This window comes from Budorcas taxicolor, chromosome 3 (assembly GCF_023091745.1).
Source record: "Budorcas taxicolor isolate Tak-1 chromosome 3, Takin1.1, whole genome shotgun sequence".
In the NCBI taxonomy this organism is placed as follows: domain Eukaryota; kingdom Metazoa; phylum Chordata; class Mammalia; order Artiodactyla; family Bovidae; genus Budorcas; species Budorcas taxicolor.
In genome coordinates this window covers 14686172-14713974 of record NC_068912.1, presented here as the reverse complement: position 1 = coordinate 14713974, position 27803 = coordinate 14686172, and the positions used below count along the sequence as shown (strand labels likewise).

Genomic DNA, 27803 nt, shown 5'->3' with positions numbered 1-27803 from the left:
CGGGTTGCCATGCCCTCCTCCAGGGGATCTTCCCAACCCAGGAACCAAACCCAGGTCTCCCCAGTTGCAGGAGGCTTCTTTACCGACTGAACCACCAGGGAAGCCCATGTATCACCATAGCTCTTCTGATCATTTAACGTATTTGTTTTTTGCCTCTCTTCCTCTGCTAGCACAAAGTCAGATGACAGCAGGATCTGTGTTTTGTTCGCAATTGTCCCCAGCATCTAGATTAGTATCTGGCACGTGAGTGGGTACTCAAACATTAGCAGTGAAATACTAAATAAATGGAGGGAAGGGGAATGACTGTGAACCCAAGCACTCCCAGAAGAAACAGGTCAGGGAACTGCAAAAAGACCCAGAGAGCGGGCCTGGGCCCAGGAACAGGACATCATGCAGAAGGCTAGCCTCCGAGCACAAGAACTTGGAGTCTTGGCTACACTCTCTCCATCACCCACCCCCTCCCTCCGTATGCGGCTACACCTTTCTTACCGCTGAGCGTTCTCCCCGTCCACCTCGGCCAGGCCCGTGGCGGGGTTCACCAGGCTGCTCCAGAAGCTGCTAGCATCCTTGGCCTCCAGAGCCCGGTTGATCAGGACCACGGCTGAGAGCATCTCCACAGCCACAAAGAGCTCCTCCTGGGCCAGCTCCTGCAACACAGGGAGGGCTGAGTCTCCACGGGCTGGTGAAGGGCTGGGGGCCCAGCTGCCCTCCTGCCCCCAAGCCTCTCCCACATCCCAGAGCCTACATCTCAAAACCCTTACGGCCTAATCCACTCACGAATAATTAAACTTAATAATGCTTACTATGTATTCAATGTATAAGTACTTTGTGCACACTATCACTTAATTTTTCTAACAAGCCAAAGAGGTAAGTACCACTGGTATCCCCATTTCACAGATGAGACCACAGTAAAGTAATATAAGACAAACCTAACTGCCAGACACCAGAGCCCACACTCAACCAGTGAGTTCTACAGGTCCCTATCACACACTAAGAACTGCAGTCAGCCCTGGGCACACAGGGAGGAAGAAAAGGTTGGCCAGGCCCCTCTGTGCTATACCACACACCGAAGGGCCCGTTTCCCGCCCAGTCTTCACCCTGTGCTTGGCCCTGTCTGGAGCACTCTTCCTGTCCTCTACAAACAGAATGCTGCAAATAATAATAATAATGGCTAAAACTTTTATGCCAGGTTCATTTCTAAGCACAGAGGTTAACTCATTTAATCCTTACAACAATCCTATTAGATAAACATATTATTGTTCCGATTTTATACATGAATTGAGAGGCTCAAGGTCACATAGCTGGGAAGTAGCAGAGCTGAAATTTAACTCAGGCAGTCTGGCTCTAAAGTCCACATTAGTCACTGTATTTTACTTCTTAGGACTTATTTTTTGCTTCCTTGTCATAGACTTCCTCACATTCACTGAGACCATCTCCTTCCCAGGTGCTGTGCCTGGACCTGAGGCTCTGTAAATGCCTGCTGTGGGGAGGATTCCCTGTTGAGTCTCCTCTCTTCCAAGACTTCCCAGGTTTACCCCAAGCTCTGCCCCCTCCATTCTCCTTCTGTGAAACTGTCTTCCATTCACATCATCTACACCTTCCTCCCTGTCTCTGCTTGGACCCTCGGATGTGTTCTAACTTCTCCAGCAGGCCGGCAAGGCCCTATGACTTCACTGTCAGAGAAGCTGTACGGAAGAGGGGAGGCGGGATAGCAGAGTGGTAAAAAGCACAGGCTTCAAGTACACGCGGCTTTGCACGCACTCCCAGCACTGCCAGCTATAGCCGTTTGGGGCAAATTACTTAACCTCAGCATCTGTTTCTTCATCTCTAAAATGGAAATAATACTTATCCTATAGGGTTCCTTTAGCATTAAATGAGTGTTTAAAGCAGCGTTTACTCAAACGTATTCGCCATTATAACATACCCAGGATGGCAGGGATGGCAGCACACCTCCACCCCTAGTCACTTGCCAGCATTTAACAGTGCTCTCCTGGGTGCTCTGAACTGACTATGCTGATCCCTCCAGCTGCTTGGGGACCTGAGAGCTGGACCCTCACTTCTAGGGCTTACCCCCTGCTGCTGCTGCTGGAGCACTGCCAGCTCCTGCTGGTACACAGCCGAGGCAGAGGGGTACACTGGAGGCAGCTGGGCTTCTGGGCACATCAGCTCCTTCACAGTGTCAGCTGCCACTCCCCTCCGGAGAGCTCTGTTGATCCTCTGCACAGCCCGGAGCACTGCAGGGGAGGAGAGAGAGGCTGTGGAGGCTGGGCATCCAGTGCCATTTCCACTCTCCTAGCTAAATAGGTTCTGCTGGTAATCTCTGAGTGGAAATGGCTTTGAACCTCTGCTAGGTTCCAAATGTATTTCTAAATGTTCAGGAGGAAAAGGGGCTGGGTCACTTTAAGAAGAGGTTCTGGAAGAAGCAATTTGTCAGGCCTAGAAGTTGAGTAGCTCAGCAGGTAACAAGGAGTGGCTGGCATAGCTGAGGTGAGTTCCTAAGGTGGTGAGCACAAGACTGATAGGAGGTTGCGGAGCGCAGCTAAGATGAGGTTGGTCAAGAGGCTCCAGAGACCAAATCTTGATGATAGTACAGAGGAATAAGGAACTAGCTTCAAGGCAGAGCCATTTGGGCTGCAAAGGGGCCATGGTGCATCAATGTAGTTTTAGTTTCCAAATGCTGGGGCTAATAAAATGCCAGGCAGATATGGGCATTGCCATCAAGGAGCACAAAATCTGCCGGAAAAAAATAAGGATACAGAATTACTACACGGCACTGCTGTCATTGCTGTGAAAGGTACTTCCCTTCCCTACTAGCATCCTGGCAGTGTGGGGGAGGAGAGACTTCAGGGGAGAGCGGAGGAAGATTTCACAGAGGAGGAAGCTCTGAGGCAGCTCTGCAGGACATTTTCAACCGGTTTCCACCAGTGACAATGTGGGGGAACTGTAATCTAGAGGACAGAGGCCTGGCGGTGGGCAAGGCTGGGGCCATCAAGCAAGAACAAGTTGTCTGACCCGGCTAGGCTGGTGGGATGTGAAGAGAAGGGTAGGAGAGATATTTGGAAGGTCTCACATACCAGGAGGAGGAGGAAAAGGGACTCAAGTCTTGGAGAAACATGGAAGAACCCGTGAAGGTCTGAAGGTGCGCAACAAAGATCAGATCAGATTTGTCAGATTACTCTGGCACGAGGAAAGAGCTGAGAGATAAGCCAGGCCATTAGCCAAGAGTGACCTGGGGGCTCCGCAGAGCCTGCCAGACAAAGGTGAAAGGTGACCGAGCAAGTCCAGACAGAGGCAAGCATTCGCGCCAGGTATGCTGTCCACAGGCCTCTGCAGGACGCTTGGGGCTCTATTTTCCTTCACGCTTGCTCTCCAGGTTGATCCCCTGGGAGGGAGACAATCACTAACTCACATTCTTTTACTAAAGAATTATATCTGTATAGCATATTTTTAAGGGAAACTGAGCTGCATCACGAGTTTCTCTCTCATCTGGGCCATTTTGGAAGCCGAAGGAACCCAAGCAGGTTGAAACGGTCAAAATACAGGGCAAGTGCTTACAAGGAAACTGCCTGCCCCAGGAGTTCAGCCTGGTGCAGAACTGACTGTCATTATCTCCAAGGCCTTAATGAATTTAACTGTAGCATCCCTCTAGGGAGCCAAGAATAGGGCATACTAGGTGGCGGCCAGGAAATGGAGCAGCAGTCTGCACTGCTCTATACAGAAGCCAGCCAAGGAATTACACACTCTTCCAAGAACCAGGGATACAACCAGACCAGGTCTCAGTCTGGAGGTGACTTACTGGCTTGTTCCTGATCACCCTTTATGTTGGCAGCAGCCACACCAGCTTGGACCTCCTCCTTTTCCAGAAGCTCCACCAGGCCCAGCTCCTGGAAGAGGGAAGAGACGCAATAGAAGAGAGTCCTCCTAGGGCTGTGAATGTGCTTCAGAAGCAGCCAGCGAGCGCCCCAGGTCCACCCAGTCACCTACCCTCAAGCCCATCTCCCCCCTCTAGGCAGACTAGCCTGGCCCGCCCAGCCCTAGGAACTCATCTCTAACCTCTCAACATAGGCAACACAAATATAGCTGTCTGGGAGAAAGTCAACAGCATTGAAAATAAGATTGCTAACTTGAAGCCTCAATTCAGCAATGGCAGAGCATATCACTGCCTATTGGGCTGTCCCCCAGGACCCCCTGGTCAGGATGAGAGATGCTCAGAGGGCACAAGCTGATCAGTCTGGTCCACTAGACTTTGGGGTAATTTAACCATTTAAATAGTCTTCCCTGGTGGCTCAGATGGTAAAAAATCTCCCTGCAATGCAGAAGACCCGGATTTGATTCCTAGGTGGGAAAAAATCCCCTGGAGAAGAGAATGGCTACCCACTCCAGTATTCCTGACTGGGCAATCTCATGAATAGAGGAGCCTAGCTACAGTCCATGGGGTTGTAAACAACTGGACACAACTGAGCGACTAACACACACACACAGCATGTAGTCAGCACATGCTAGATACAAAGAATTGACAGTGGTGAGGCGCTCCACCATCCCATAGTCAGAGAAGGTAAGCAAGTCATAGACAGAGCCTGACCTGCGCTTTCTGCTCTCTGTCTGAGCTCAGCTGTTCCAGGTACCAGTCCACAAAGTCTCTCCTCACTCCTTGCAGGGTCAGGACAGGGTCTTGAAGGGCCTCAAGCAAGGCCTCGGGGCTCTGTCTTTCCAGGGCATCATCAACAACTTCCAGGGCCCCATGGACTGAAAAGACCAAGACTCCATAATGCACAGTGTGAGAAAGCCAACCCCTCACCATTCCCGGCTCAGCCCGCTTCTTTTCTGCCCAGGGTTACCCCCACCCATGCCCCCTGGGCTCCTAGGGCCCAGCCTAAATTCTTTAGCTTGATCCTCACGGTCTTCCCAGCTCATCACTCCAGACTCTGAGGATACCCTTGCCCAAACAGGCAGGTGCACACTCCATCCTGGGCCTTCAAGCAGCCTCTCCTGCCCTGATCCCCCATCCCCATCCATCCATCCTCCAAACTCTCTTCTTGAAGGACCCCAGACCAACTGCCCCCAGTGCCAAGGGCTGAATGGCCTTCCCCTTTGCCTCTGTCCTCTCCATGGCTCTCCATTCAAACAGAAGCCCCCTTGACAGAGATTGCTTCTCCAGACATTGTCAGATGTAAAGAACACATCTAGCCTTGACTTTGAAATAAAGGTTGACCCAAATGAGGCTGTGGGCCTTCTGGCCTGAGAGAAGCCAACCTCAAAACTCCCTGGGTGGGGGCTAATCCCTCAAACCTGTCCTGGCCTGTCCCTCTTACCATTGACATGGTTGATGTTGCCTTGGATTTCCGCTTGAGTTAGGTAGCAGTCATAGATGTCCTGGCTTTCTCCATCATTCTGCAAAAACTACATTGAGAGGGGAACCTGGGAAAACCAGTTCAATCTTTCTTACTCCTCCCTCCCTGTATAACTATTTGGTCTTCTGGGGGTCTTCTCAAAGCCAAAGATCAGTCTGGTTAGAAGGAATCTGGGAAAATTGTGTGACCTAACCCCCCCGGTACTGACACAGTTAAGCTGAACTAACCTTGGGAATCTCCAGTCCAGTCTCATCCAGTTCTACATTCCAATCTCTCAGCCCTGTCCCAGAACCTTTTCCCCCGTTGTCTCTTCTCAATTCTCATCATTCCCCTCAGTTCCTCTCCGATTTCTCTATTGTAACTGACAAGTTAGTTTCTCCAGGCAACTTTACTCAGAGACAAGACAGATAGGAGTCCTGGTTTCACTAGAGACTTTCCAGGCCACCCAGCTTTTCGGCCCTTGCCAGCCAAGTCTCCTTACGCGGTTCCTGGCGTTGGCAGCCTTTTCCATCTTGGCCTGAGCCAGCAGCTCCTGGTAGATGGCTGCCAGAGGCTCTCGAAGATTCTCCAGCAGAGCATTGGGATTCTGCAAGGCCGCCAGGGTGTCCTTGACCACCCCTCGCTCCACTGCCTCATTGATGGCAAGAACAGCCGCATGGACTAGGAGGGGGCATGAAAACAGGGTCAGGAGGCCAGAGCAAACCCCAGTCCAGCTACAGCACAATCAGCTGCAGACCACTCTGACGTTACCCTTTTTTCTATCCACAAGGCCAGGCAAGTCAGGTAGCCTAATGGCCCTGCCTATGACGAGAGGTAACCAAAGTTTATACGGGGGCGTAAGGCTCAGAGTCCTCCCATACCCACGGAACGATGCCAACAGGTGAGCCTGATCTCTACCTGCAGCCTCATCCACTGAGAGTTCATTGGCCAGGATGCCCCCGATCTTGCTGAAGGCAGGCAGCTGGAGGTCATACTTAGCCAGTTCAGAGGCCATGTTGCTGAGTTCTTCAGCTGCAATGATAGCACAGGTGCCCTTCATCAGGCCCCGAACCCCCAAGACCCCGCCCAGACTGTGGAGGTTGGGGGAGGAGCTGGGCTTACCTGTGAATTTCACCTTCCCGTATAGATCATGTATCTGAGGAGCCAATCCCAGCCGGAAGAGGAAGAGACTGGGAAAGAATGGAAGGCATTGGGGCCTATTCATTTTGACAGGCTGCCTAGAATAGGTTTGCAGGAGATACTATGGGAATTTAGAGATGAAGACCATTCAGTGCCTGCCCACAACTCATCCCCCACTTACAGGGAGATAGGCAATGTAAGCCAGCCCAAGGCAATGCTGGAGCAGATAAGTAAGATGCTATAGGAGGTCTGTGGGGACTGGGAAGGCTTTACAGAGAAGGACACACTGCAGCGGCAGGTCATTGGATGGAGATGGAGGATGCAAAGGGCATAGCAAGCAGAGACCCGCTGAGCTAAGGCACGGCCACCTGAAAGGACGCGGGAAATGAAGCCAGAAGGAGGTGATGTGGTGGACACAGGAACAGGTCAATCACTTTCTGTGATTTAGCCAACTGGTTGCTGATGGCTGGCTGTGAGTAGGACTAAACAGCCTCCTCTCTTCACACTGACTGTGACAGCATGTGACCCTCCTGATACATCCTAACTGGACTTCTCTGCACCCCAGTCACAAGCTGAAGACTCCTCGCTGCCTGCCGTTTCCCTTCACCCACAGAGGTCACGTGTAAAGGTGCCCTCCAGCACACACATAAATCTAAACAAAACTAGGTAGATCGAGAACGTCACTCCGAGAAGGGCTCCCTGTGGTCTACCCTCCGCCCTTCCTGTGTCAGTGTTTGTTGCTGTTGACTGTTGGCTGCACCCACCCAAGGAGCCCAGCTGACTAAGTCCTGGCCTCTCACCTGAGTGCATGAATGCAGTAGACCACCCGTGGCATGTTCTTCTTGTCATAAATGTCCGTGGTCTCTGGGAAGAAGGTCTGGAGGGGAAACCACCCAGTTACTGCCACTGGACACTTCTAAGCAGCACCAGATGTGGAAAGAGGGGCTGAGGAATAGGTCTTCCTATCTGACCTGGGGTGTGTGTTCCTTTGTTGCCTGGGGCTTCTGGGTCAATCTCCCCAGCTCTTTACAGCCAGCACTCATCCACATACTCAGTGTAGAAGAAAAGCACTGGGACACACACCAGCTGAGGCCCAGCCACAGACACACAGCCAAACCAAACATGAACCAAACATCAGACAAGGCTATCAAGTCTACAGGATGCGGGCCACACGCTCCAGGAGAGATAGGTGCCTCAATTCATCCTACAGACGCAGCCAGCCTCTATCCCTCACCTTGGACTCTCACCAGAAAGGTGGCATGCTGGGAGCTGGCCATGACCCCAAAAAGGGCCCAGTGAGACACACACTGCCAAGGACCACACAGGATCAGGACGTGCCATCACTGTGTCCAAGCCAGAGGTCTCTAGCCAGCGGGGACCCCTCTAAGAGCTGAGTCACCCCTGGCATGACTTCCCATGCCACCTGATGACAGTAATGAGGTTTAACCTCAATACATCTCAGTTACCCTAGATAGGTAAGAAAGCACCAAATCTAGGGACTTAAAAGCATTCTAGCCTCATCAAGGACACATGTTTCTATTGTTTCTGCCTCTCACTAAAGCTTCTTTCTTAACTGTCATTTCCTTGTCTTATAGTTCTCTCCTGTAGTGCAGAAAAACACGGCATAGTCTTACCATGCCTTGATTTGTAGTCTTTACAATCTACAAAAAGAGATCAAACAGATCATGTGATCTTCCTAACAACCTTATAGGGTAGATAGGGAGGGATCACTATCCCCATTTTACAGGTGAGAGACAAACTGAGAGTCAAAGAGTGAGAGGACACACAGCATGTGTCCAGCTGGGGTCCTGGCCCAGGCTTCCAAGTCTATCACCTAGGGGTGTGGTGTGTCCTTGCTTCACACTATGAAAATCTGGTGGAAAGACGGCCCGTCAACATAAGGCCCATCTCCTGCATGATACAGGGGCCTCACTGACTAATGGGAACATCCTGGGCCAGGGAGCCTTCACTGCCCTTCACTTGACATACCCACAGGGAAACAGAGGCAGAGACCAAGTAACAAGGTTCAAAGACACATGGAGATGAACACTGAAGAGTCCCAGGGAGATAAAGCATGTGTGTGGCGGGGGTGCTGGTAAAGAGCAAAGATGAACCCCAATCTTAAGGCCCAGTGTTACCGAAGGCAGACCGATGTGGGCTATTGCAGACAGCCAAAAGTTGATGTTGTCCGTGTGACGGAAATGCAAGCCAGTTGCCTGAAAGGGAAGGAAAGAGAATAGAATCTATTTCCACAGTTCTTGGGGTTTGCTATGGGTAGAGTCCAGACTGGAACTTGAAGATTCAAGGGGTGAGGGCAGAGGACCCTGCCCTATGGATTTCCCATGCCCCCAGGATGGAGACACACAGACAGAAACCACCAGGTATGGATGCCCAGTGGGGCATTGGGACGGGTGGTACGGGGATAGGGTTAGCAACCTAGTACGGCTTCCGAGAAAAGGGGAGTCCAGAGCTGGGATGGGAAGGAGAAGCAGGCTGGGCTGGCCAGAACACAGCGAAGGGGAAGCGTGCCCTGGAAGTACCTTGAGGTGGTAAAGCCCACAGCCTCTGCGTGTAGACTGTAGGTAGAAAAGTCTGCTTGGAGGTTCTCATACTACCAGGGCCTCTCAAAACCCACCTAGCAAATGCCTGTTAAGGGTGATACACACTGCCTGGCTGGGAGATACCCACTGAAACCCGTTGTTCTGGTGCAAAGATTAATAGCATCCTTTTCATCCTCAGTAGTGGCCAGGTCTGGACAATAAATTGTGTGGTCATCCCACTCTCACAGCTTTGAGAAGAGGGAGTTTGAGAGGAAGAACGTAGAAGGTAGAGACCTCTGCTCCCCACCTGGTACCGCAGCTGCTCCGCATCATAGATCTTCTTCAAGGGAACCACAGAGGGTGCGAAACAGTGGCCCAGCTTGGCCAGCAGCACTCCGTTCCGGAGGCTCTCCTCCAGCTCCACCGGGGAAGGCAGCTCCTCCTTCAGGCAGGCCTCCATCCAGCTGAGGGCATGAGAGCAGCTTGTGGCCCGGTCGGGCAGGCCACAGCACTTCATCCCGTCCCAGAACCCTCCTCCCTCCCTCTCTCCCTTTAAGCAGCCTCTCACTCTCTCCCGACTCCTGCTCCTGCCCTGCCTGCAACACCCACCTCTGCCCACTGCCTGGCTGTTTCCACAGTCTTCCAAGCTGCCTCAGACACCTGGATTGGCCAGTCCTCAGCCCCCACCTGCCCCATACATCCATGACAGATACTGAAGCTGCCCATCTTCGGTGAGGCTTAAACAGTCTCTTACCTGTTACATGATATAACCTCTCACTCAGTCTGGTTATGCATTTGAGTGCTGAACCAATCTGTGCCTGCTCACTTCTCTTATTCTGCATGTTCTCAGAACCCAGGCACACAAAGGTCATGTCTACACAGCCCAAAACCCAGTTTTGATGATGAAGAGGGGAGTAGGATTGAAGCAAGGGGAGCAGCACACACAGACAAAAAGGAGTCGGGAGACCTGCTTTCCACACCGTCTCCCAAATTCACCTCTCTGAGCCTCCAGCTGCATAATCTGCAAAATGAAGATACCTGTACTTCCCACTTCAGTGGGCAGCTGCCATGATTAAATGAGTTAATGAATAGGAAAACACCTTGAATGTAAATATTAAGTATTATTATGGCTGATGAGTGTATAAGGAAGAGAATAAAGGATCCCATCTGAGAAGCCCAATATGTGGGCTCTTCCTCCACATTTTGGGACCTATGCTGTTGCTGCTGCTGCTGCTAAGTCGCTTCAGTAGTGTCTGACTCTGTGCGACCCCAGAGATGGCAGCCCACCAGGCTTCCTCGTCCCTGGGATTCTCCAGGCAAGTACACTGGAGTGGGTTGCCATTTCCTTCCCCAATGTATGAAAGTGAAAAGTGAAAGTGAAGTCACTCAGTCGTGTCCGACTCTTAGCGACCCATGGACTGCAGCCCACCAGGCTCCTCCGTCCATGGGATTTTCCAGGCAAGAGTACTGGAGTGGGGTGCCATTGGGGAAAGTATTATTCCTTGATGCTCTTAACTCATATTATGAGCATCCTTCATAGGGATCTATTGCACCCTGGCTCTCTGACCGCCAATTTGGGAGAATGACATCAACAAAGGGTTACAAAGTTCATAATACATTGTAAAATTCAGGGTCCACAAAGCAGAACTATCAAGGCAACTATAACAGTGGTAGATATAGTTTTCCACCAATCACCCTTCACCCAAGATGATAGGACCGAAGTCCAGAAAGGAATGTTTTCATGTGACATTGTTTTCACCTGGTTTTTCATGTCATCTAAAGCAGTCGATACATTGCCAGATAAGTCAGGAATGTATTCACAACATTCAACCTTAATTATAGCACAGGTCTCTCCTTGAGCAGCTGTGAGTATGTCCAAATCCATTCTATTATGAATTACCGCTTTTCTCATTTGGAGTTGCTCTTCATTTAAGGCTGGGATGGCTTTTGTTCTATCTAGGGGGGCCTGTTGTGTGAAATTAGTCAAGGCCTCTACTTTAATCATGATATCTGCTGTCCCTATAGAGGGTAGGAATAAGGCAGCAATATACTCACACCACTGAAACACGGATCTTGTCCACCTAGCATGTACATAAGGTAGGTTTACCGGTTGTTGTAGGCTAGGCTTTCGTTATGCTGGCATTTCTATCAAATGTAACCCCATGACCCGAGTCTATTGACTGTAGGTCTTACACCAAGAGAGCAAGGAAAGTATATCTGTTTTCAAAGAAAGAGCAAGTCACACCTCATTTTATGCTTTCTCTGCCACAGACACCTGATTTCCTATCTACCCCATCCTACCTACTTTTTGGGAGAACATAAAAATTACACTATTGATTGAAAGGAAAAAATTAAGCATTTATCCTTCCTTTAGAGCCAACATCCATTCATAGGGAATATGGGGTAGAGTGGAACAAGTTGAGTGAGACAGGAAGTGAATAGAAAAAGCCAGAATGTAGGATGTTCTAAAGGACAAATGACTTGGTTTCTTCAACAAGTCACTACCATAAAGAACTGAAAAGGGGAGGTGAGCTGTTCTAGATGAAAGAAGACTTAATAGTACATAACAACCAAACGCAATATATGAATTCTTTCAGATCCTTAACTGGATAAGTCAACTGTAAGAATACGTGATTTTTTAGACAATCAAGAAAATTTGAAAATGGCCTGAGTGTTGATCTTTCAAGGATTAATGGATAACTTAGGTGGGTATTATAATGGCATTGTGGTTATGAAGGCAAATGTCCATATACAGAGATATATATTAAAGTATATAGGGGGATAAAAGGATATGATGTTGTCTTTGTTCACAGATGGCACACTCGTCTTTGCAGAAAATCTGAAAGCATGACACCAAAAAACTCCTGGAGATAATAAGTGATTATAGCAAGGTTGTAGGAGACCAGGTTAATATATAAAATTCCATTGCTTTCCTATATACCAGCAATGAGCAAGTGGAATTCAAAATTAAAAACACAATACTATTTATATTAGCACCCCCCTCCAAATGAAATTAGGTATAAATCTACATCAGGAAATCTACAAAACTGATGATGAAATCAAAGAACTAAATAAATGGAGAAATATTCCATATTCATGGATAGGAAGATTCAATATTGTCAAGATGTTAGTTCCTCCCAACTTGAGTTATAAGTCAATTCAATGCTAATCCAAATCCCAGCAAGTCATTTTGCGGTTGTCTAAACAACGATTTTCAAGTTCACAAGGGGGTGCACCCAGCTAGCTTAGTTGGTACAGCGTGAGACTCCTAAAGTTTACATGGAGAGCCCAAATACCCACACTAGCCAACATGACAGTGAAGAACAAGTTGGAATACTAACACTACCTGACTTAGCCACAGTAATCAAGACAGTATGGTATTGGTGAATGAACAGACAAATAGATCAGTGGAACCGAACAGAACCCATGTAAATATAGTCACTTGATCTTTGACAAAGGAGCAAAGGTAACACCATGGAGCAAAGACATTCTTTTCAACAAACAGTGCTGGAATAACTAGATATCCATGTGTAGAAAATGAATCTAGACACACAGCTACACCCTGCAAAAATCAACTCAAAACGGAGCATCACCTTCAAAGTAAAATGCAAAACTGTAATACAACTCGTACAAGTCAACATAGGAGGAAACCTAGATGACCTTGGGTATGGCAGTGACTTTTTAGATACAACACCAAAGGCACAGTCCTTGAAAGAAATAATAAGCTAAATTTCACTAAAATTAAAACCGTCTGCTCTACAAAAGGCAATGTCAAGAAAATACTGTGACAGTCACAGATTGGGATAAAATATTTGCAAAAGAAAACATGTACAAAAGACACATTTGAGGAAATTTCCTGGCGGTTCAGTGATTAAGACTTGGTGCTTTCACTACCAGGGCCCAGGTTCAATCCCTGGTCAGGAAATTATGATCCCACAGCCAAAAATAAATTAATTAAATTAAATTATTAGTTTTTAAAAAGACATATCTGATAAAAGATTGTTACCCAAGATATAAAAAAACTCTTAAAACTCAACAGTAAGAAAACAAACAACCTGACTGAAAAATGGGATAAAGATCTTAACAGACACCTCTCCCTTGAGCCGGCCTGCTGTTCTAACAGCATCTCCCACTCTAATATACTTTATTCTCCTCTCATAAGAAAAAAGAAAAGAAAGAAAGATGTACGAAGAAAATAAACATATGGCAAATAAGAATCTGAAGAGATGCTTCACATCATATGTCATCAGGGAAACGCAAATTAAAACAATGATGGAATGCCAATATACACCTATTAGAATGGTCAAAGTCTGGAACACTGACAATATTGGTGCTGCTGAGGCAACGGAACAACAGGAACTCTCATTCATTGCTGGGAAGCCACCTTGGGAAGCCATTTGGTGGTTACTGTACTCTTAGCATGTGACCCAGCCATTGTGCCCTTTGGTATTTAACCAAAGGAGTTGAAAACTTACATCCGCAAAACATACTGCCCAAATTTGGAAGCAACCAGGATGACCTTCAATAGGTGAATGGCTTAATAAACTGTGGTACATCTATATAATGGAATGTTATTCAGCACTAGCAACGAATGAGCTATGAGACCATGAAAAGACATGGAGGAAACTTAGATGTATATTACCAAGTAAAAAGAAATCGATCTGAAAAGGCTACATATTGCATTATTCCAGGTAAGTAAAATTCTGGAAAAGGCAAAACTCTGGAGACAGTAAAAAGATGAGTCGGTGCCAGGAACTGGGGGTGGGGTGGGAGAGAGGGGGTGAATACCTGAAACAGAGCCTTTTTAGGGCAGTGAAACTAATACGATAATTATGGAAGGATACATGTCATTATATATTTGTTCAAACTCACAGAACGCCTACAATTCAGCATGAACTCTAAGGCAAACTATGGGCTTTGAGAGATTATGTGTCAAAGTAGGTTCATCAGTTGTAACACATGTACTACTCTTATGGGGGATTTGATGGTGGGGAGGCCATGTATGTTTCTAGGAAGGGGATGTATGAAAAATCTCTGCATCTTTATCTTAATTTTACTGTGAACCTAAATAGGCTCTATAAAGTCTTCAAAAAAAATAAAAGATGCTATTTCAACTCTCCCTTTCCCACAGAATGGACTCTTGCCTTTTTCCATTTGCTTTGGGGGCAGATGCCTGGGGTGGGCAAGATGGGAAAAGGAGGCCAGAAAGAGGCAGCCCCTCTGCTCACCGCTTGGCTTCCTCCAGCCGACACAGGTATTGGTAGGCGATGTTCTGCCTCCTCTGCTCATCCATTTCCTCCGCTGTGAGGCGTTCATCTGAGGAGTCAAAGAAGGGAGCATTAGACAGAGGGCCGTAGCCAGGTTCTTCTTAGTAGATTTTCTTAGGCAACTCTGCTCAGACTAGAGGCAGCTCCCACATGCCTGTCACCCTGTTCCCAGGACACTGGCTCCAATCTTCTGCTCCCATTCGATAAAGATACCCTAGTCAGCACCCTGTTAGAGGGAGGATCCTTCCTCGACTGGAGGCATTCCTTTCCTTTCCAGCCATCTTCCAGACCTCCTCCCTCCCTTCAGGGATGTCCAGATCCCTCCTTGGCTGGGAACTTAGCTCCTCATTTTATCCCTAATTAGGCTCTGAGTTCTCCAAGAACCGGACTTCTGTCATCCTCCTCATGTGCTCTCCCAGAGACTAGGTTAACAGAACCAACTGAGATGCATCATCCAGCAACCATTCATTCATTCAATACCTCCTGTATGTCGCACTAGACTAGTGGACCTCAAGAAGTTCTTGTTTAGTTATTCAGTCCTGTCTGACTCTTTTTGACCCCCAGGGACTGTAGCCCTCCAGCTCCTCTGTTCATGGGATTTTCCAGGCAAGAACACTGGAGTGGGTAGCCATTCCCTTTTCCAGGGGATCCCTGGGATCCCACCCAGGGACTGAACTCAGGTCTCCTGCTTTGCTAGTGGATTCTTTACCATCTTAGCCACCAGGGAGATCCAAGCAGAAAGGAAGGAAAAGCAACTCAGCAGAGAGTACCATGTGAAAAAAGAGCCACTCAACTTGGGATTAAATGGAATGACAGAGAATTTTAAAAGATCACAAAGGTGTATTTACTCTCCCTTTTGGTATAGGTCACCTGAGAGAGAAAATAATCTCCAAGCTAAATAAAATGCAGACAATAACTTGACTCCCAAACTCAAGAACAGGAAATCCCTTAAATGAGGCAGCCTTATTTTGCCTTAGCCAGAGCCTCCTTTTATCCTTCCCCTAACTCTTCTCTCCCATCCGTCAGTCTCCTTAGGGAAGACAATACAAAATCAGACAAAATGAGAGAAAGCTACATATACACACCAAGAAAATAAACTCAGAGAACTTGAAAAGAGAGTTTAGCAAATCTGTCTTTGACTCAGCACTTTATGCCATTCCGACTCTTTATCTCTTTTCCTTATGTTGCTTATCCTATGATATGACTTGCGGGAGGGGCAGGGCTTCTTTGAATTGGTAGTTAAGCAAGTTAAAACACACACACACCCCTCCATGTTCAGATTTGAAAGCGCTGGCCAACAGCAGGAAATCCACCAGTTCCTCTGAGGGGGTGTACAAGGAACAAGTGTTGGTTGCTAAGCATGGAAAATAAACCAGTAAGTGAATGACATCACTTCAGAATTATGAACTGAGGACTGTGAGAGATGGGCGGGACGTTGCACATACACAGAGTCTTAAAAAAAAAAATCAGTTTTCCTGTTTTTTCAGGTCTGAAACTAGCTTTCCTTCAACTGATCCGTAGACATGGACTTTGCTTTTTGAATCCAAATGGAGAAGAAGGGAAAGGAGTAGAAGATTTTGCTTTCACTCAGGTCAGATGAAAACCTTTCTGCGCTTCCATTTTTCCGACCCCACTCTAAAGCAATGGTTTTGAAAACGTGATACATGGACTACCCGCATCACAGTTAGGTGGGGTTATGGAAGAAGCCCAGTGGTGCCTGTTATAAGTGCAGATTATGGACCCAAGTTGAGACCTACTGTTGCTAACGCCCTGGGATAGAACAAACACCATAAAGTTTAAGAGGCATTGTCTCAAAGAAGCACCAAAAAGTCAAGGAAGTCCCCCATGTCTTGTTAGGCAGTGCTTGGCAAGTATGAACTGCTGAATTTTTAAGGAGCCAACCAGACCACCTACATTCTCCGAGCCCCGGAGCCCCAGAATTTGGGAATAAGGGAGAAAACTCTCTGTAAGTCAGAGCATTTCGCAGCTCACAGCTTTACTCCTGCCCGCCAGAGTCCGAACTGGGCGCTCCCTCTCCACGGAACACAGTCCCGGAGCCCCTTGTCCAGCGGGCACCGCGCCCAGCCCCAGCCCCAACCTCTCCCAGAACGGCCGTGTCCCCGACCAGCGGCACCACAACCAGATCCTACTCGGCCCCTTCTAGCACTCACAGATCGCCCGGCCCGGGCCCGCTCCTCTCCGCTCCATGTTCCTCCTTCTTCCAGGTTTGAATCTCCCGCCGCCCAGCCACCGCCCCTCACCGTTGCCACAGGCGGACAGGGTACTTCCGGCCTATGCCGCAGGGTGCTCTGGGATTTGTAGTACCAGGTAGGAAGAAGGATACCACTCAAGGCTGGGAGGATCGTTCTTGCGGTACTTTGGGTCGCTGTTTCTCCAGGGCTTCTTCGCTGCTAAATCGTCTTATTTCGAGTACCCTCTGCTCCTGCCCCTGCCACTTTCATTTCCCCCTAATATTCCCATTAACCCCATCCCCGTTCCTATAGTGTTCTTTGGTTTGGTCTCGCTAACTTGAGGGCCTGTTTTGTGCTACGCGCTGATCAAAGTGGTGCTGATGTAGAGATGCGTGCGTGCTAAGTCGCTTTAGTCGTGTCCAACTCTTTGCGACCCTATGGACTGTAGCCCGCCAGGCTCCTCTGTCCATGGGATTCTCCAGGCAGAAATACTAGACGGGTTCTTTACCACTAGCACCACCAGGGAAGCCCAATGTAGAGATAAACAGATACAGTTAATGCCCTAAAGAAATTCGCTTGAGTGATAAACACATAATCAAGTAACTCAGAGGTCAGTGATACACAGAGGGAGCAGATAATTGCTGTTGTTAAGAGCAGTGAAATAATAATACTTTGTGAAATAAATCAAACAGAAAAAGGCAAATACTATATGATATCACTTACATGTGGAATATAAAAAATAATACAATGAATGTATATACAAAGCAGAAACAGACTGACAGACACGGAAAACAGACCTGTGGTTACCAAAGAGGAGAGGGACAAATTAAGTGTATGAGAGAAACAGACCTAAACTACTATACATAAAATAGAAAGCAACAAGGATTTACTGCATAGCACAGGGAATTATACCCAATATCTTATAATAGCATGTAATAGGATACATCCCCTGGAGGAGGGCATGGCAACCCACTCCAGTATTCTTGCCTGGAGAATCCCCATGGATAGAGGAGCCTGGCGGGCTACAGTCCAAAGGATCTCAAAGAGTCAGACAAGACTGAGCCGCTAAGCAGAGCACATAATAGGTTATAATCTGCAAAAATACTGAATCACAATGCTGCACACCTGAAAATAACAGGATTATAAATAAATGATACTTCAATTAAAAAAATTCAGAGGACGGGATCAAGTAAGTGTTTGAGGAAGAGTGTGTAAAGCAAGAAAGGAGCAAAGGGCAGAGTGTCAGGGAACACTGGTATTTTAGAGGTGGACAGGGCCTTCCCTTGTGGTCCAGTGGCTAAGACTCCATGCTCTCAAAGTAGGGGTCCAGGGGTTCCATCCCTAGTCAAGGAACTAGATCCCACATGCTGCAACTAAAGAGTCTGCATGTTGCAAGGAAAGGTCCCACATGCCACAACAAAGAAAGAAGATCCTGCATGCCACAACTGAGACCTGGTACAGCCAAATAAATAAAAATTAAAAAAAAAAAGAAGAAAGAAGAAGTGGACAGAAAGCAAGCAAAGGAGATGGAGAAGGAGTTGTCAGCACAGGAGAAAGACAGCCAGGACACAGTGGCTCATGGAGCCATGTAAGCAGAGATTTGCAAGGATATGTCAGATATAGTAGGGAATCAAACAAGGAAAATGATCCAGAAATGATCACTAGATCTTTAAGAGGTCATTGGAACCTTGGTGAGATCAGTTTTAGTCTCTGCCCCCTTCCCAAATGATTTTTTTCGCTTTCAGAGAGGCTGGTCAGTGCGCAACAGACTAAGCAGCATCTTTGACTCTGGTTATGCTGTGGTAGCATCCTGAAGGCCCAGCCCATGGACAGAAGCCGCAGGCAGCTAGGAGAGCCTGCCTCGGGCATGGGCACTTTCTGCGGCACACAGCACTAGGCTTGCACACAGCAGGCACTCAACCAAGTCTGCCTGGCAAATGCAGGTGAGCCCAACTACTTCCTTATAATTGTGTTTCTGGCCATGGCCTCTCTACTTAAAAGAGGCCTTTCTCCTAGATAAATGAGGACATTTGCTTTCTGATGCAGGCCACCCTTGGTGAGTTAGGGCAGGAGGTGCCTGTTTTTCCGGGTCCTGCTGTTCTCTCATTAAGCAGAACCTGGAGGTTGCAGATCAGTGGAGCTGGGAAAAGGAGTCCGGGGGCAGAGAGGCTCCTCTGATCTCCAGGCATTTCCTGACCATCAGCTTGTCGCCCTCTTCCCAAAGGTAAAACTACCACACAGAAGCACAGTGTATGAGTGTGTTCGTGTGTGTGTGAAAGGGTTCATTGCCGGGATAACCCATGCCTCATTAAAACTTGCAATCACGGTTAGTGGAAGGGACCTTAGGCTAGTGAGCCCAGAATCAGAAAACCTGGGCTCTAATCTCAGCCTCATGACTGCTTTGTGACCTCAGGCACACCTGCTTTTCTGAGGTCTCTTCCTCTGTGAAATGAGGGAATGTGATAGATGATCTTTGAAGCTATAACTAGCAACAAGCCCTTGCTGCTTTGATTCTTGCTTGAAGTGAAGGACTTGAGGCATGTGTCTGCAAGAGTGGGGAGAGGTGGGGCAGGAAGGGCAAAGAAATGCTGGTATCTGTGCCCAAGCACCAGCAGAGTTCAGCACTAAGATAGGATATTTGAGCTGTCGATCAAAGAATTCCCTAGGCATTGAGGGCGGTACCTGGTTGTCTGGTAACCCCAGGGGCTCTGAGCTAAGAGCTGAGAGAGGTAATCCTAGCCAGAGGGACCATTCCAGAAAGTCAGCTACAGAGAAGATCAAAGAAGGTAAGGCGCCTGTGCCTGGGGCCCCAAGGTCTGGTGGGGGTAGCTAGGAATGCCCAGGAAGGAGGGCCTCAAAGAGACAGAATTTCTGGGTGCTCTTAGGAGCAGGAGTAGTTTCTTTAAAAAGAGAATGTATCATCTTTGCTTGCTTCTCCTAAAAAAAAAAAAAAGGCAGCAGGGAAGAAGAAGAAGAAAATGGGAAGGACTGAGAACTCACCTCTTGGGCCTTTTCCACTCCTTTTCCTGTCTTGGGAGGATTCAGGGAAAAGGCTTTGCCTTTCTAGGGGGAGAGATCCTAATGAGAAACACATGCTGATGCAAGAAATGTATTTGGGTTTAACAGTGCCCCAGAGGTAACAGGAGGATGTTAGGCGACCAAAACTAGCAAGCAGACGGAAAGTCAAGGAGGTAGTGGGGAGAGAGGTTCCCCTTGAGATAGGGAGTAGGCAGTACCTGGAGACACAGAGGCCTTGCTCCTGAAAGTTGGCTCCTCGCCAATTACATGGCCTAGTCAGCTTTGTGCCCCTAGTGCCTTGTATGGCTCCTGGCACACAGCAGGAGCACACTGAGCTTATGTCGAACTGACTTGAACTCTACCTTGAGATTAGACGCAGGAGTATGTAGATTATGAGTGGATGTCTTTGGATGCACAGAGTGAAGGAGATGGTGGAGCAGAGGCCCTGTATGTGCTCTGTTCGTTCATCCATTCATTTATTCATTCAGTACACCTTTTTTATTGTGGCAAAAATCTATATATACCATGAAATTCACCATTTTAAACCTCTTCTAAGCATACAGTTCAGCAGCATTAAGTATACTCACATTGTTGTGCAGCCTTCACCATCCATCTCCACAACTTTTTCATCTCATTCGGTAAACATGTTTTGAGAATCTACTGTTTTAGAACATTCAAGTTGCTCCAAATCTAGTAGGGGAAATGGTCAAGAAAGTCAACAACCCTAACTCGGTATGAAAAATGCCTTGAGAGGCCCAAGTACAGATAAGCACTATGGGAGTACAGAAGAAGGACCCAGCTGGTTGAGGGGAGGGGCTTTCTGAAGGAAGCTGTTACTTGAAATTGTTGCAAGGAAGAGAGTGGTTCGAGAGAGGATGGTCACATCCCAGGTCCAAGTCCCTGGGGTGGATGCCAAGTATGTGTTCTTGGCATCATGCAGGAAAGAATTCAATGTTGAGCCATAGTAAAGAGAAAGAAGGCTTATTCAGGGAAGAAATGCACTCCATAGACAGCGTGTGTGGGGCTGTCAATTTTTACATAGGCTCTTGGTGGGTATCCTCAGTATTGAGGTGATTACATAGGCTAATGATTGGGTGGAGTATTCCAGTTATTTTGGAAAAGGGGTGGGGATTTCAAGGAATTGGCCCACCACCCACTTTTTGACATTTTGTGGTCATCCTTAGAACCATCATGGCACCTGGGATGTGTTACACTGAGAGTATACTGAGGCTGAAGGTCAAGTGGAAGTTGAGTCCACCATCTTGGACCCAGTTGGTTCTAATCAGTTTATGTTGCATCCTCAGGCTAAGTCATTTTTTCAAAGATTGTGCCTGCCCCCTCCTTGTCTTAAAATGAGTCTTGGAGGATGAACAATTAGTCAGGACATCAGAGTGAGAGTTGATGTAGTGTCCAATGGGATAGGTGAAGCAAAGTGAGATGGCAGAGAGAAATCCTTTAACCCTGAGGGTCACACTGGCGCAGAAGTAGAGCTGAATTGCTGTAGAGGGACAGTGGTCCTTTGGAGGACTAAGGATAACATACTGACCCCTCTGCTCCCTATTGTCAGCCCTATGTCTTCCCTCAACACCGAGGATACCCCCCAAGAACCCTCGCTCTCGTCCTCAAGCTCCAAGAAGAAAAAGAAGAAAAGAAAGTGGCCTCAGCAAGAGGCCACCATCCAAGCCCTCACCAGGGCTGGCCACAGGGCCCTATTGGCTGGCCGGAACCATGAGGCCTTGACCAGCTTCCAGAGGGCCTTCCTCCTGGCTTCCAAGTCACCAAAAACCAGAGACACCCCTGTTCTCCAGGCCTGTGCCTTCAACCTTGGGGCCGCCTACGTGGAGACTGGGGACCCAGCCAGAGGCCTTGAGCTGCTCCTATGTGCTCACCCTCAAGAGACGGCCCAGGGCGGGTATCATGGCGACCAGTGTTTCAATGTGGCTTTGGCCTACCATGCCCTGGGTGACCTGCCTCAAGCTTTGGCCTGGTACCACAAGGCCCTGTGCCACTACCAGCCACTAGGTGACCAGGGACAAGCCCAGGCAAAAATGGGAGCCTGCTACCGAGCTCTGGGACAGCCTGGGCTAGCAGCCCACTGCCTGCAAGAAGCAAGCCGGGCCTATGCCCAAGCAGGGCAGCCCCAGGCTGCAGCCCTGACATTGGGGGCTGCGGCGGGGTGTATGCTGAAGAGCGGGCAGCATGGGGTGGGTGAAGTCATGCAGGTGCTGGAGGAAAGTCGGAGGCTTGCTGAGAGAAGCACTGAGCGGGGACTCCTGGGTGAGGCCTTGGGGCTGAGAAGGTGTGGGATCTGGGGGATTTCAGACCGGGTGATTCTCTGAGACATGGGGTGGAAGCAAAGGCCTTCCTGAGGGCTGGGAGGGGCATGGGAACGCTGGGGGAGTGGGACAGAGGCTGCTCCAGTACAGCTTCAGCAGCATCTGGCCAGTGACCTTGGCTATGCCCTGTAGGGCAACTCTATAACGATCTAGGCCTGGGCTACTCCCAGCTCCAGCTGTTCCCGCTAGCAGTAGAGGCCTTCCTGCAAGCCCTGCCCCTGTGCCGGGAGCCAGGAGAGGAGGCCACAGTGCTAAGGAACCTTGGGATGGCCCACAATGCCCTCGGCAACTATCAGGAAGCCCGGGAGTTCCACCAGAAGGCTGCTGACCTGCACGGTGGGTACCAGGGACTGGGGAGTGAGACTGAGACCAAGGGGCTAAGAGGGGGGTTCCAGCTGGGCCCCAAGGTGGAACTCTAGAACTAATATGGTTATACTTTGGAACTAATTAGACTGGGAAGTCCAGAACCAGGGAAGAGAGAGTGGGGTGGGAGGGTGCAGGGGATGGGATAGCCAGGCAGGGCAGAGGGTTATGGGCCCAGAGGCTGAAGCCTGGGGTTGGGAAGGCAGCAATGGGCAGAGAGAAGAACCTGGCTGGAAAGGGAAGCCTGAAGTGGAGCCCAGTGCTTCTTCTAAATGATTGTGTGACTTTCAGCACATTATTTTCGCTTTCTGAGCTTCAGGTTGCACATGTATAAAAAATGGAGCTATTAATACCTGCCTTGCCTGCCTCCCTGAGTTTTTATATGGCTCAAAGTAGCCTGGGGAGGCATTCAGGCCAAAGCTCAGGCTGGGTTTCAAGAGTTCAAGCCTTCATGGTGCCTCTAGAGGTGTGCCGGGGTTGCGCACCAGGACTCCTGGCAACCCTCCCTTCCTCGTTGGGGGGCAGGGCTCTGATGCCCCAGCAGGCCAAGTCTTCTCTTAGGATGGGGTGGGCTCTGTCCCCAGGCTCTGTGGGGCAGCGGAGGGAGCAGGGCTGGAGCTTTGGCAGCCTGGCATTTGCAGTGAGCCAGCTGGGAGACCACAAGGCCGCCAGAGACAACTACCTACATGCCCTGCAGGCTGCCCGGGACACTGGTGAGGGGAGCGGTTTGCAGGTGGCTTGGGGTGGGGCAAAGCCTGAGGATCCTTGGGGCTGGTGGGAGGACCTCTGGAGGGGAGGGTCGGTGGGGTTGGGAGCCAGGGGAGGACCTCTCAGACTGTCTTCCCCAGGGGACGTGAAGGGGCAATGGCAGGCCTGTGAGGGTCTGGGGGCTGCTGCAGCCAGACTGGGACAGCATGACCAGGCTCTGAAGTACTATAAGGAAGCGCTGGCCCGGTGTCCGGTGAGACCCTCCATCCCAGAATGGAACTGTTTCCCAATAGCCCTCCAGTTGCTCTCCTGACATGCTTTCTCCAGCTGATCTTCCTGTCTCTCCCCACCATCCATTCACTCATCAAATGTGCATTGGACACACGGTGTGCTGGGTCTTGGGACACTATTGTGAGGAAGAATCCACCTCTGTCCACGGTTCTGGGTAGGCGGTGGCAGGACGCTGGCAAAGGCACAGGGATGGGCTAGAGAAGAGAGGAGACAAAGGCCCCTCCCCGCCTCCTTTTCTATTTCTTCCCCGGTCCCGAAGCCCGGGCCTTCCCCACTACCCCATTATCCACTCTCTCCCCAGGAGTCAGATTCTGTGCGAGAGCGGCTGGTGGCCAAGCTGACAGATGCCGTAAGGACCCACTTGGCCTGGGGTGGGCTGCTTCCAACTCACACCCTGGTGAGATGACACCGAGACAAGCACCAGGGGGTGGGGAGAGGTTACCCAGAGAAAGGGGTGGTGATGGGCGGAGCTGATGCCAAGGATGCTGTACTTGACTGCTCGTCTGTGGTCACCTGCCCCAGGGCCTGCATGTGAGACACACAACACTTTCCAGAGGCCACCTGGAGGTGGGGAGGTGGGTGGGGGTTGGGGATTGTCCCCAACACCAGGGCTGTGCCAGGGCTTTGGCTGATTGGTAACTAGCCCAGTGGGTGAAGGCCAAAGGCTGCCATTGAAGATGGGGCTTCCCAGGTGGCTCAGTGGTAAGGAATCTACCTACCAGTGCAGGAGCCCCATGAAACACAGGTTCCATCCCTGGGTTTGGAAGACCCCTTGGAGGAGAAAATAGCAACCTACTCAGTATTCTTGCCAGGATAATCCCATGGACAGAAGGAGCCTGGTAGGCTACAGTCCATGGAATCCCAAAGAGTCAGACATGGCTGAGCACACTTGCATGCACGGACACCATCAAAGATAACTGAGCCAAACCTGCAGGACGTGGCTTTGTCTCTGGCTGCAGTTCCCAAAAGAGCCGCAGGATGGGAGCAGTGCTCCAAGGATGTTCTCTCTCTCTCATTCTCTAGGGGACAGTTCTCTGTGGGTCTCTACCTGTGCCCCTCCTTCTCCAAACTCCTCCTCCCTCCCTCTCTACCTCCCATCCTCTCTCAACAGGTCAATGTCTCTTCAACTGCCTCTTCCCTCACTCTCAGGCAACCTACTTACCCCAGGAATTGAAATTATGCTTGAATATTTGTTATATTTATTTGCTGGGTTTTATGTCTCTATCACACGATTGCACTCATCTCACACGCCAGCAAAGTAATGCTCAAAATTCTCCAAGCCAGGCTTCAACAGTGCGTGAACTATGAACTTCCAGATGTTCAAGCTGGATTTAGAAAAGGCAGAGGAACCAGAGATCAAATTGCCAACATCCACTGAATCATCAAAAAAGCAAGAGAGTTCCAGAAAAACATCTATTTTTGCTTTATTGATTATGCCAAAGCCTTTGACTGTGTCAATCACAACAAACGGTGGAAAATTCTTCAAGAGATGGGAACACCAGACCACCTTACCTGCCTCCTGAGAAATCTGTGTGCAGGTCAAGAAGCAACAGTTAGAACCGGACATGAAACAACAGACTGGTTTCAAATTGGGAAAGGATTATGCCAAGGCTGTATATTGTCACCCTGCTTATTTAACTTCTATGCAGAGTACATCATGAGAAATGCATGATGAAGCACAAGCTGGTATCAAGATTGCCGGGATAGATATCAGATATGCAGATGACACCACCGTTATGGCAGAAAGTGAAGAGGAACTAAAGAGCCTTTTGATGAAAGTGAAAGAGGAGAGTGAAAAAGCTGACTTAAAACTCAACATTCAAAAAACTAAGATCATCTGGTCCCGTCACTCCATGGCAAATAGATGGAGAAACAATGGAAACAGTGTCAGACTTTATTTTCTTGGGCTCCAAAATCACTGCAGATGGTGACTGCAGCCATGAAATTAAAAGATGCTTGCTCCTTGGAAGAAAAGTGATGACCAACCTAGACAGCATATTAAAGAACAGAGACGTTACTTTGCTGACAAAGGTCTGTCTAGCCAAAGCTATGGTTTTGCCAGTAGTTATGTATGGATGTAAGAGTTGGACTATAAAGAAAGCTGAGCACTGAGGAACTGATGCTTTTGAACTGTGGTGTTGGAGAAGAAAGACTCTTGAGAGTCCCTTGGATTGCAAGGAGATCCAAACAGTCAATCCTAAAGGAAATCCAGTCCTGAATAGTCATTGGAAGGATTGATGCTGAAGCTGAAGCTCCAATACTTTGGCCACCTGATGCGAAGAACTGACTCACTGGAAAAGACCCTGATGCTGGGAAAGATTGAAGGAGGGAGGAGAAGGGGACGACAGAGGATGAGATGGTTGGATGGCATCACGGACTTGATGGACATGAGTTTGAGTAAGCTCCAGGAGTTGGTGATGGACAGGGAAGCCTGGTATGCTGCAGTCCATGGGATCTCAAAGAGTCAGATACGACTGAGTGACTGAACTGAACTGATGTCCTCTCTTGGGAAGATCCCGTGGAGAAGAGAATGGCTACCCACTCCAGTATTCTTGCTTGGAGAATTCCATGGACAAAGGAACCGAGTGGGCTACAGTCCACGGGATCACAAAGAGTTGGACACGACTGAGTGATGAACACTCTCACTTTTCCACCTATGTCCTCTCTTATTTGAAAGACTAGGACATCATATTATAGTTTGCAAGTAAAATTATCTTGGCATAAGCAGATGACTGGATTAGGCATCAGAAGACCTAGGTTCTATCCGACGTTGGCCACAAACTTTCTGTGACTTTGTCCCTGGAGGCCCCAGGAAGGATGAGGTGGTCATCAAGCTCTGGCCAGGTCTGATACTCCATGAGCTTGAGTTCTAACTTGAGAGTTACTACTGGGAACCTTAATAGAACAAAGGGCCTTGCCCTGTAGTTTCATCCTTAGACACAAGGCACAGCCCAGCTGTCTCTAGCACTTCTCTGTCTCTCTGGGGCCACTGTGTGTGGAAGAAACATACATTCACACCACAACCGTAGCTGGGATAGCCATTTTTCTCAAACTGACCCCGTTTACCCCTCTTCATTCCTAGACCTCAGCTCCAGGGAGATCCCTGGCTCCAGGTGGAGCCAGCCTGATGGAAGGGACCCCAGCCAGGGTAGGCAGGGGCACACCAGGAGTGCAGCATAGGTAAGCAGGGCGGGAGCAGAGCTTCAGGGATGGATGTGGCCTCAAGGGTGTGTTGGGAGGTGTCACAGCCTGGCACAGTGGATGGGACATGGGGAGGAGGGGAGCTGGCCAGGGTACCACTCTGCCCCCTGTTTCCTGCCTCTACAGATCTTCCGGTGGGTGGGAAGATGAGTTAGAGGAAGGCCACGAGGGGAAAGAGGAAGAGTCGGTGAATGTTCCCACGACAACTCGGGCACCAAGGCTGGAGGGTGAGTCTAATGAAGCTGCTTCTAGCATCACCATCCCCTAAATGTGAGTGCTCTTACTTCCTGGACCCCACCCTTCCACTTGTCATATTCCCAAGGCCAGGACCAGCCCTCCCCACTTTCTGCTCCTCTCTCAAGGCCCTGGACCATTTTGCCTAAACCCTTTCCTGAATTTGCCTCTTCCCCTCTGCTCACAAGGCTTTTCTAACATCTAGAACTTTGTATCTTGGAGCACCAAGGTTTCCACACCTGCTGCATGCCAGGCCCTGGATCCTTTTCTTACCTTAGCTTGCTAGTCTCTTCCCCCAAAGGCTTTGCATTCTGAGGACAGAGTTCCTTGCTTCTTGGTGACTTGAATTCACTGATGTCTTCTTTTCAGAGTGTTTTCTTCCAGGCACACTGATGAATCATTCCCATCTAGTCAGTCCAAGTTTGCCAAGCACCTGCCCTATACAGGGGGACCCTCTGCATACAGCGACCAAAACATCCCCTGATACCCACCCTCCTGGTTCTTCTGCCAAAGATGTCTCTTTCCCCTCATGATGGTTCTTGGGGCAGCGAGGCCTATGATGAATGTGTTTGTCTCTCCTTCCAGGCCCAAGACCCAAGGCCCATCTCTCATTTGGAGGCCAAGGCCCCCTCAGAATGGAGAACTCTGGCCTTCTGGTACCCAATGGGCCCCGTGGCAATAGGTGGGTACCTGGGTCGGGATGAAGCCTGGAGAATGGATAAAAGAAGTAGGAGAGGATGTGACTTTGGATGACTTTAATGGAACATGATCACTGTTAAACTTGGGGGAAGAGGTGGTCTGTTGCTGGGGGACATGGTGCTTTGAGCCTCTCTGACTTTGCCCTTTAGCAGTCTGCACAACCTTCACCCAGCTCTGGAGGTCCAGAGTGTCCCCCGCCTTCTGCATGGCCTGAGTGTAGACCTCAGTGAAAGGGAGAATCCTGCTGAATGGGGGAACACACGGCTTCAGCATACTCCCCACTGCCCTGGAGCCCACCAGCAGAGGTAGGGCCAGAGAGGGTTACAGAAGCTGGAGCCAGAGCGAGCTGCCTTCTCTCCTCTCCCTAGTCACTCCCATTGGCAAGCCCCTCTCTGCCTCCTTCAGGTCATTCAAACAGCCCAGGGAACGCCCTGGCAGGAACCCTCAGAGATCCATGGAGTCTGGCTTCTGCATAATCATGTGA

General features: G+C 49.2%; 2 protein-coding genes across 2 annotated transcripts in view; one reads left to right on the top strand and one right to left on the bottom strand.

Annotated features, from left to right (window-relative positions):
* Positions 1 to 16485, bottom strand: part of IQGAP3 (IQ motif containing GTPase activating protein 3) — a 39455-nt gene extending 22970 nt beyond the window's left edge. The window contains exons 1-13 of the mRNA XM_052637202.1: positions 16449 to 16485; positions 14239 to 14326; positions 9318 to 9474; positions 8609 to 8686; positions 7271 to 7347; positions 6453 to 6520; positions 6249 to 6362; positions 5833 to 6011; positions 5313 to 5391; positions 4583 to 4746; positions 3797 to 3884; positions 2071 to 2234; positions 490 to 647 (exon numbers count right to left, since the gene is read on the bottom strand). Coding sequence (XP_052493162.1) covers positions 490 to 647; positions 2071 to 2234; positions 3797 to 3884; positions 4583 to 4746; positions 5313 to 5391; positions 5833 to 6011; positions 6249 to 6362; positions 6453 to 6520; positions 7271 to 7347; positions 8609 to 8686; positions 9318 to 9474; positions 14239 to 14326; positions 16449 to 16485 — 1451 coding nt within the window. The remainder of the gene's footprint in view (positions 1 to 489; positions 648 to 2070; positions 2235 to 3796; positions 3885 to 4582; positions 4747 to 5312; positions 5392 to 5832; positions 6012 to 6248; positions 6363 to 6452; positions 6521 to 7270; positions 7348 to 8608; positions 8687 to 9317; positions 9475 to 14238; positions 14327 to 16448) is intronic.
* Positions 16486 to 21058: 4573 nt separating this feature from the next.
* Positions 21059 to 27803, top strand: TTC24 (tetratricopeptide repeat domain 24). The gene is made up of 10 exons (XM_052638235.1): positions 21059 to 21764; positions 21956 to 22159; positions 22771 to 22899; positions 23035 to 23147; positions 23487 to 23582; positions 26268 to 26365; positions 26513 to 26613; positions 27206 to 27302; positions 27469 to 27624; positions 27725 to 27803. The coding sequence occupies exons 1-10, from the start codon at positions 21059 to 21061 to the stop codon at positions 27801 to 27803; spliced, it is 1779 nt and encodes a 592-aa protein (XP_052494195.1).